At 43.2% G+C, this 10162-nt stretch overlaps 2 protein-coding genes across 2 annotated transcripts in view; both read left to right on the top strand.

Moving 5' to 3' along the window:
- Positions 1-2029, top strand: part of Pmar_PMAR006022 (Interferon-induced GTP-binding protein Mx3, putative) — a gene marked incomplete at its 5' end in the record, with an annotated part of 7538 nt that extends 5509 nt beyond the window's left edge. The window contains 4 exons of the mRNA XM_002774395.1: positions 422-655; positions 1240-1392; positions 1644-1739; positions 1795-2029. Of these exons, the coding sequence (XP_002774441.1) occupies positions 422-655; positions 1240-1392; positions 1644-1739; positions 1795-1932 (621 nt within the window). The 3' untranslated portion in view covers positions 1933-2029. The remainder of the gene's footprint in view (positions 1-421; positions 656-1239; positions 1393-1643; positions 1740-1794) is intronic.
- Positions 2030-2384: 355 nt separating this feature from the next.
- Pmar_PMAR006021 (tyrosine/tryptophan monooxygenase, putative) lies at positions 2385-6967 on the top strand (the record flags this gene model as incomplete). The annotated part of the gene is made up of 13 exons (XM_002774394.1): positions 2385-2466; positions 2931-3027; positions 3243-3311; positions 3380-3451; positions 4228-4309; positions 4437-4536; positions 4577-4710; positions 5445-5518; positions 5578-5654; positions 6436-6527; positions 6574-6684; positions 6727-6803; positions 6862-6967. 13 exons carry the CDS (start codon positions 2385-2387, stop codon positions 6965-6967), a joined length of 1173 nt encoding a protein of 390 aa, XP_002774440.1.
- Positions 6968-10162: the final 3195 nt, after the last annotated feature.

Below are 10162 nucleotides of genomic sequence, written 5' to 3'. Positions count from 1 at the left end.
CTCTAACACTGAGCTCAAAGATATATGTGAATATTGTTTGAGTTTCACCCTAGTGATATGAAAAACACTAGTGAAAAACATATTCCACGACTACTGCATATCACCGCGAATATCGCGTTTTTCACGAGTTTTACGCCACTTCACGTAAACGTGTGAAACTCCATTGTTTTAGTTCGATACCATCTTTTTTGATCGGACCCGTTTCGTATCTTTCACTGGAGTTACGGAAGATCCTTTCCCTTATGAGAAGAGGAAATATTTTTCATTATTTCCAGGGGAATTTCCACTGAAAATTATCAAAAAATATTTCCTCATTATTACGGAAAATTTTAAACTTCAATTATTTCCTCAATTTTCCGCCTTAAAATGGTTGAAAAAATTTTTTCCGCGTGCGTAAAATTGTGTGTTTTTTTATTTTCAGTTTATGGAGTTGTTCGATAATACTCTGGCGTCAACTTTTTCGAATCCTTGGGTATTTTTGAAACGTGGATCTTCGGGTTTGGAGAATCTCGAAAATGATGATAGAGCGGATGATGACGATAGTAGTTTGAGAAGCAGCAAACAGAATGATAGCGATTCGACTGACGATGGGTTTGATGATATGCAGTTGCCAACTTTCGAGGATACTAAGAAGAGAATTCCTATGGAAATCGAGGTAGCTTTGGAGAATTCATATAGCGGGGTTTTGAAGTATTAATATGATGATGAAAAATTTATATGAAAGTTCTAAGTGGGGTTTCACCCTAGTGATATAAAACAGTGGTGAAAAACATATTTTACGACTACTGCAGATCACCGCGAATTTCGCGTTTTTCACCGAGTATTACGCCACTTCACGTAAAACGGGTCGTGAAACTCCAATATATCTATATCTTGATGCCATATATTATACCATATTTTGTTATATTGGAGTTTCACCCGTTTTACGTGAAGTGGCGTAAAACTCCGTGAAAATGCGATATTCGCGCCTTGTGATAGTCGTGGAATGTGTTTTTCGCTAGTGACAGTAGCCTAGTGTTTTTCATATCACTACGGTGAAACTCCATTATACAAATGTCATTTTTCGGGAAATTATCGTGAACGATGTTGAGATATTTACGTTGGAAAATATGTTTCTTGTTTGCATATAGTCGCATTTTCTATGGATGGATTGGTTGTAGTTTTCGGTGGAATTTTTCCTCTTTGGGAATCTTGGTGCGCATGCGTGCTGATGATGATGAAGTTGTGTTTCTCGTTTAGTCGCGTAGTGGCATTGAAACAACATTGTCTCATTGGTTGGGAAGGATTCCGATGGAGCCACAGCAAATCGATGAGGCTGTGGAGAAAGTGCAGATGCTGGTGTTGAAGACCTTCTCGTTCATAAGATCGCAAATATCTGATCAAATTGAGCTGGTAAGATGAGAAAATTTTTTTGGCGAAATTTTTTGGCAGTTTTTTTGTCTAGGGAGTTTGTGAGATAAGCTTTTGGGAAAATTCTGAGGAAATGGGGGGAAATTTGGAAATGTTCTGCTGTTTGTATTGGAGTTTCACCGAAGATATGAAAAACACAAATGAAAAATATATTTCACGACTACTGCATATCGCGAATATCGCGTTTTCCACAGAGAATTACAATTTACAAATAAAACTCCAGTTTTTTTCAGTTTGCTGAGTCCTTCTTCAAATTGCCGATGATGCGCAGACTGGAAGACGATATGAGTAACATACAGATGACAAATGTTGACACGGAAACCTACAGAGTGGGAAATCTCGGGCGAGGCGAGCGAAATAATTTTTTGTTTTTTTCTTGTCAAGGTTCGACGTGAATATCTTGAGGGCGAATTTAAAACGATCGAGAAGACCCTTGCGTCGTTGAATGAGTGTATTGATAAACTGCAAGGATTTGCTTTGAAGGCTCAAGCGAAGATGAGTAGAGTGGCTGGAAGCAAATAGATACACAGGGGTGGCAGCGTTGTGAAAAATGTATAGATGCAACGCTTCGCTCCGCCACTGGATAGGGTTCTCCTTAACGAGGTTTATCGGCGACTGATGGTCGCTGGAAAACATCGCATTTCGAAGGTTTCTGTCAAATTGCTTCAGCGAAGCGATGTTGGGTTAAGTTGACGTTAAAGTGTGGGGGGGGGTATCTTGAGGTTGAGCGGATAAGATACGGAGTAGGTTCTCCTGAGTGCCATGATGTGTGAGTCGATACTTGAAAGGTTGACGGGTCGAAGATTAAGATATACGGGACAGTGAATGTGTTGTACTTCACTTTCTTTGAGGACTATCAAGGAGTAATTTAGTTGAGCTCTGCCGCCGAATACGAAATCGTTATTCCCGAGGGGTTGTTATATTGCCATTATTACTTTCTTTGCATTGTTGTTTATTCTGTCACTGAACTGATGATGGCTATTTCGTGTCGTGTGAGGCCTTTCTGTATGATATCTAGAAGGATGATGGTGACGACTCTTGGGGGCGAGGAGAATAGTAGAATACACACAAAGCCGGCAATAGGTGGGAGAAAAAGGTTACTTCTTTTAGCAATGATATATCAATATTAGTGGAGTTTCACCCGTTTTACGTGAAGTGGCGTAAAACTCGGTGAAAAACGCGATGCAGTAGTCTTGAAATATGTTTTTCACTAGTGTTTTTCATATCACTAGGGTGAAACTCCAGTATCTAAAATCTAATTCTATATACGATATTCATATTGGAGTTTCACCCGTTTCATGTGAAGTGGCGGAATATTCCATGAAAAACGCGATATGAAGTGAATTGAAATCTTTTGGTGCATTACATCGGACAAATCACAAGTGTTTGACGCGCTTTGCATTACTCACATGGGTTTTCCGCCAAGTGAAATGAGAAATATGTTTTTCGCTAGTGTTTGTCATATCACTAGGGTGAAACTCCAATATCTATAGTATAAAATTGTTGGCTTGTTGTTTCAGGGATAGCATTCACACTTCATGACAAACCGGGGTCTCTGGTGGAGGCGTTGAGTATCTTCAGTCGAAGGGGTATCAGTTTATCTCATGTTAGCAATAGGTGAATCTTGACGTGTTATGAAGTATGCATGCACGCATGCACATGGGAAGGTGTTCCCCTTTGGAGCCGTATAAGGCGATGTTCCATGTGCATTTTCGTGGCGCGTGGGAATCGGCGAAGACACGTGAGGTTTTGGAAGAATTGCGTCCCCTCACATTGGATGGACAACTGTAAGGATATGCAAGAAATATGAGTATTGATGGATATATGATCAGGTTCAAGATAGCAGCTCCAGATGTGCCTTGGTTTCCGAGGCATATCAGCGATTTGGACCAATTTTCGAAGTAAGTGGAATTTACGGAAACTCCCACGAATTTGTGGAATTTCGGTAATTTTCATTTATTCCTATCAGAAGCACTCTCGATGCTGGGGATCAACTCGAATCGGACCACCCAGGATTCACCGATCCAGAATATCGCGCTAGGTGGGAAGCATCACTTCGCTGTTGTTAATAGTTCGTTCTTGTTAGTTTGTTGTTGATAGTTTATTGTTGTTGTTGTTGTTACTGTTATTGTTACTGTCATTGTTATTGTTGTTGTTACTGTCATTGTTATTGTTATTGTTATTGTTATTGTTGTTGTTACTGTTATTGTTATTGTTGTTATTGTTGTTATTGTTATTGTTATTGTTATTGTTATTGTTGTTGTTACTGTTATTGTTATTGTTGTTATTGTTGTTATTGTTATTGTTATTGTTATTGTTGTTGTTAATAGTTTGTTGTTGTTTATTGTTGTTAATAGCTTGTTGTTAATAGCTGAATAGATTCTCATTTATTGGAGTTTGAACCCGTTTTACGTGAAGTGGCGCGATACACTGTGAAAACCCAATATTCGGTGGTATGCAGTAGTCGTGAAATATATTTTTCAACGTGTTTTTCATATAACACGTGGAACTCCATTATCAGTATTTGATAATATCAACCACATATACAACTTTGTATATACGTAGAACATCATATTGTACATGAATGTTTGCAAGAAAACAATAACAGCATTTCATGATGTATTTATTTTATTGTTACAACCTCCATCTTAAAGCCATTTAGTTTCTAATAGGGTTTTGGTCTAGTCTGGAGAGATAGATGGAACCAGTCGAATTAATGCCATACGAAATGCGCACGCGTGCGCATTTTGTATTTCGCCGCCTTTGTGGTATCGAAGAAGACCTTATTTGGTGCTCTTATCTGGTTTGCTACCCTAGGCGTGAAGAGATAGCAAAAGTGGCGTCAAAGTACAGAGGGGCGGATGGTCCTGTACCACAGATTGAATACACAGAGAAAGAGGTATCAGCGACTCTACTCAGTGTTAGTTGTCGTTTTCTAAGCTTGTGCGAATTTGCACTGGAAGAATTTTGGGGGGTTTAGTCGTAGTTTGTTGATTTTTTATTTACTCAGTCGCAAGTCGTGTTAGGTTGCGACCTGGGGTTACGTTTGGGACGAGCTTACTAAACTCTATCCTAGGCATGCCTGCAAGGAACATAATGATGCACTACAGGCTCTCACTGAAGCCGGTGAGAATACTCTGTGTGGGATGTGCGCAATTTATGGTAGGGATATATGGACCTCGAAAAATACCTCAGCTGAACGAGTTGTCGGACTTCGTGTCGGCGAGAACAGGATTCCAGTTTCGGCCGGTCACAGGGTTGCTCAGTGGTCGAGACTTCCTCAACGCTCTGGCATTTCGGGTAGGGAAATGTCATTTTGATAAAGTGATGGGAAAGATGATTATTTGTTATTGGAGTTTCACCCGTTTTAAGTGGAGTGGCGTAAAACTCAGTGAAAAACGCGATGCAGTAGTCGTGAAATATCTTTTTCACTGGTTTTTCTCATATCACTAGGGTGAAACTCCAGTATCTACAATCAAATTCTATATACGATATTCATATTGGAGTTTCACCCGTTTTACGTGGAGTGGCGTAAAACTAGGTGAGCAACGCGATGCAGTAGTCGTGAAATATATTTTTCACTAGTGTTTTTCATATCACTAGGGTGAAACTCAAATGATGCTGTTAGTTGTTGTTTCGTATTCGCTTTCATGTTGAAATTGGGCTTCGATATAATTTTCGGAGATTTTGATGTCGGAAATATTCTGATCAAGATTCCAAGAGTAATGGTCAGCATTCCTAGACGCTAGGTTAGCCGTGCTTTAGTTATCGTGTTTTTAGTATGATGAAGTTCCACCCGCTTAACGGGAAGTGGCGTAATATTCCATGTAAATGGTAGGACGTATATGTTTTCGCGACCGATATGAAGTGAATTGTGAAATTTTTTTTCCGCTAGTGTTTTTTCATATCACTGGTGAAACTTCAATACATCATTCATCGTATAAAGTGTATAATATTGTTCCATTGTGAAATTAATCGATTATATAGTAATTTTACGTTGTGGTCCTTCGAGCTGTGTTGTCCATGTGATGTAGGTATTCTTCTCGACACAATATGTAAGGCACCATTCAGTGCCAATGTACACTCCAGAGCCTGATGTTATACACGAGTAAGTACTCTGTGGCATGAGAATTCTCTCAGGTTGAACTCATGTTGGCTGTGATTTAGATTACTTGGGCATGCGCCGATGTTCCTCAATCCTGACTTCGCCGATTTCACTCAGTACATTGGTTTGGCTAGTTTGGGTAGGCTCTGTGGGAACTGAGTCGCAATGATTTGGTGACACTTCTGGGTTTGGAAGTATACGGATTTTTCCCCCCCGTTTTCACACCAAAGTGTGCGTTTTCTATGATATTCACTGAAACTTGTCTTGATCGGCAGCGAAGTCGATAGCTGTAAAGTATACAGTACGCGCTACCCAGAAACGCGCGAACTGGGCGGACACTTTTTTCCTTCATTTCGACCCAATTCTTTCACCATTGAGCTCCCTGTGCTTGATTACCCATAAATCCAAGTCGCGCACTTGAAACTCGACAAAAAAATATTTTGGTCATCTTCACCTCCTTATCTTCGAGTAGTATAACGAATCTGACGGGAGAGATCGGCGACACCAAGCCTGTTTTAGTATGGCATGGCCGTGTGATGAGCTTGCTAATAGAGGCTCCTTATTGCGAGAGCACTACAGTGAGGAAAAAGTGCATCGCTCCGCCGGGTAGCACTTTTTAAGAGTCCTTGAGCGTTGCGCTCGGATGTTCTCCGCAGCCATTGGGGCCTGGAGGGGAAAAGGAGATCTACGTGTGAGGTTAATGATCGAGCGATGGACACTAGCTGGTGTTTGTTTGATAAGAGTGGCAAGGTCATTCACTATATCGACTCGACAATCGGAGTACACCAATGTCATAAGCCTGTCGGGTCTATAAGATCCTGGAGTATTCGTATATACTATTAATGAGTCCACTCCTGGGATGAATCAATTTCATGGGCACACGACACTTTGAAATATGTGCCTATTCTGGTCTACTGTAGGTGCTAGTGATGACGTTATCAAGAAGCTTGCGGCATGCTATTGGTTCTCGGTAGAGTTTGGGTTACTCATTGATCTCAAAGGCGCTGTGAAAGTACGTGCCACAGTCAACTCGTCGGCTTCTACACGGTGCGTTACAGGCGTATGGAGCTGGAGTGCTCTCATCTTATGGCGAGCTCCTACATTCTACTTCGCCGACTAATCCTAGTATATCTATAAAACCCTGGGACCCTGAGGAAGCTGCTAATGAAGTGACGATGGGCATCAGTTGATATTAAGGAGCTTCCTTTTAGGAGTACCCGATCACTAAAATGCAACCGGTGTACTTCGCAGCGAAGAGTATGGAGGATGCCAAGATACAGATGAAAGCGTAAGTGCCATCTGGATGTGTGTCTGCTATTGGGCTTTGCTTAGTCGCGTTATGTCAGGTACTGTGATCGAGTGAGTCGGCCTTTTCACTGTGTGTACGATTCGGAGTCACAAAGCGTGTTCACTGATGTTGATGTCTATACGAGGCCAGTTGCCATGAAGTAGGTCACCACGTGTCAAGTTTGTCACCATCTTTATCATCGATGGACTCTGTTTTTTCTAAGTGTGCGGTGAAAATATGCTTATGGTTGACTACATGTGTTGGTAACAATATAAAAAAAATTTCGATGAAATCCTTTCCCTGGTTTCTGTATATTTTCACACGAGCTCTTGAGCTCAGCTGAAGGGAGCTAGCATATGTTCCTCCAACAGTGTTTCTGCTAACCCCAGCTCGTGATGTGGCAGATACAGACCTGTGGATCTCTCCTTACGAGAGTCTCTCTGATGTCGTTCGCTCCTCCGTAGCGTCAGTGACATCATCATCGGCGGAGACCTGTCATGTTATTGATACACCGTAGAGTTCATTTTTTTCTGTTCGTGCTGGGCTTGAGTGATGTAAGGAAATTTCGATTGGAGAATTTTGCGAGTTTACGAGAAGGAAAAGTTATGGGTATTGATAGTAACAGTGCAGCGAAAAATGTTCGCTTTCCTCAGCTGAGTTCAACTGAGCATAGGAGGATATACGAGAAGTGTACAGAAACAAACAAAAATTTTCCAAAATCTCCTCGAGAGTTTTGGTATTGTCATCAACACATGTGGTTGACCATGTGTATATTTTACCACACTGGATAGTAAGCGCTGATGAAAATGTATCACTCGAATCACTCAAACAGTGCCTCTTTGTTGGAGAGTGGAGATTCTATAAGTCTACGTCTGGGCGTTGCTGTAGGGTGTATTGGGAATCGAAATGACAAGAGATCAGGCCAGCGCGTTATGACAATTTTTCACCAGCATTTTCTTCTGACTGTGAGAGTCCTCGCTCTATAAGGAGTGGGCTCGGGTCGTTCAAGAGGGGTTCAATTCGATATTAGTACTTGGGAGCTCTCTTTGAGGGGAGAGCATTGTGAGGCACGTGTTTAGAAGTGTCTTGATAATTATAAAACACCGTCATCATCATCGGCAGCAGCAGCAGTCGAGGAAAGTGAGGAACGACGGTGTGATGATGAGGGCCCTGCTGAGGGGTTGGCAGAGATATGTAGCCCGGAGGAGAATCCTGTGGAGAAATAGGTGGGTAATTTCGTGGCGCGTGACGCTGGTTGTGGTATGTTGAATCCGCAGAATTGTGGTATCGGCTCGGGCAAGGTTCCGATTAAAAGAGGATATCCTGTCATTATGGTATGCTTATAGCCACAGTCAGACTATGTGTGAGCTGAGGAGAAGAAGGAAGAACTTTGCAGATGAGGTCAGTCCTGGGCAACGCTGTGATGTATGTTCCCTTTCATCAGCTCAGCTCAGCAGTTTCCTCATTAGTTATAGTAGTTATATATGCATCATGTTAGAAGTGCACAGAAGTCAGCAAGAATTTCCCAGAATCACCATAGTGTCGCCAACACATGTGGTTGACCACCAAGTGCAAATTTCACCACACTGGTACTGGGTTCCATAAAGAGATGTTGATTTTGGTCATCATCCTCTTTTATGAAGTGATATATTCGATTGGCTCGCGCCTACTAGGTGCTCACTGAGTGGTCATTGTTGTTGTATCAGATGTCTGCTAGAAGGCGATATTTGGTGGTATCGGCGACATTCTCAGCCTGGGTATCAGCAGTATATCAAAGCCGTATGAATACCCTCAGAGCTCATCGTGCCCATGCCCACCATCGAAGAACCCTTCTCGGCAGGAGTGTTGCTGCCCTACACTTGTGAGTGGCTCGCTCTCACTGTGGCTTGGGCGTATTAGGTCTTTAGTTGGAGCCAGTGTTGGAGTAGGAATATATGTTTGCTTTTCTCAGCTGAGCTCGGGAGTTTCCTCATTGATCATAAGAGGATAGAAATGTCCGAAAAGTAACCATAATTTCCTCAAAAAATCCATCTCATCACCAACACATGTGGTTGACCATGTGCATATTTCCCACACTACATAATGAGAATACCGAGGCGCAGGTACTCTACCCGGCGAAATCGCCTTCGGGGTTTGTATGAGAGCTTGAGACGACTGCATTCAAGTCGTGTTCATCAAAATTTCTACAGCTTCTGGCGTGATGCCACTCGACGTCTTGTGTGGACGAGGACCCGAGCCTTGGAACTCCATCGCAGAATTAGGTTAAAGCGCGGGCTTCGAGCATTACAGAGGAGAGTCTGTTTGGTTCGAGAGCGGGAAGAGGTCAAGCAGAAGGTGATATGTGCAAAAGCGCGCGCCCTGGTGATCGATTGGAGAGTATGGACGAGGGAAAGGCTTGATAAGCGGCTTGTAAGGGCTGTGTTGAGGCGGGCGTTTTCGGGGTGGCGAGATTACACCAAGAAGAGGAGCACGGCAGAAGACGGAGGTGTGGTATTGAAATTACGAGTGTCTTTCCAGCTCAGACGACGGGCGTGTTTAGCGTGGATGGCTGTAACTAGAAATGAGCTCTTGGCGAGACGAGCTGCTGGTGAGAGGCTAGAGAGGATGGTGTGGAGGAGATGGACGCAATGGGTGAGGCAATCTTGCATTCTTACGGCCTTCTCTACGTGGAGGAGGGCCGTCATGAATGTGCCTAGGGAAGCTGATCGGGTGAGGTTACGGAGGAGCTTCAAGGGTTGGGTATTGCGGTGTACGGACATGAGGAGGACGGCTAGGAATGGGAAGGAGTGTCGGGAGATGCACGTCGCTGTGTTGAGCTTGAGGGTGTTGTTGGTGTGGTATCGCCTGGGTCTGTTGTGGCAGGGCGCGCGGCGGTTTGCGGAGGTGTATGCGAAGAGGAGGTCGCTGAATGGTTGGAGAGAAATGAGGAAATTAGGGAAAGCGGAGCGGAGACGGCAGAGGAAAATTCATAGGAAATTTGCTGATAGAATCATCAGGGTGAATTTTTATTCATGGCATGATCTTTGTCGCGTGCGTGATTTAATGAGGCTGAAGGAGTTCCGGTTGAAACGACGTTGTATCGATCACCTGATCGATTTCGTCGTGGACAAGCAGTTTTGGCGGGCTCGTAAGAGGGAGGCTGGAAGGCGTTATGATGAGGCCTTGCTGAGTCGTAGCTTGGAAGGCTTTCAACAGTGTGTTGAGCGCCATCGGTTGGGACGCTACGAGGCGTGTCTTAGGCTCAGGCAGGGTTTGCTGAGGAAATGGTGGTTGAGATGGATGTACGAGGGAAGGCCTGTATTAAGGCAGGAGAATGGTCGGTGGGCATTGGCTGTGAAGTGCTACTCAGGGGGGTTGGT

This window comes from Perkinsus marinus (genome assembly GCF_000006405.1).
Source record: "Perkinsus marinus ATCC 50983 genomic scaffold scf_1104296958234, whole genome shotgun sequence".
In the NCBI taxonomy this organism is placed as follows: domain Eukaryota; phylum Perkinsozoa; order Perkinsida; family Perkinsidae; genus Perkinsus; species Perkinsus marinus.
The sequence above is the reverse complement of the archived record's forward strand: the minus strand, read 5'-3'. Positions and strand labels throughout refer to the sequence as shown.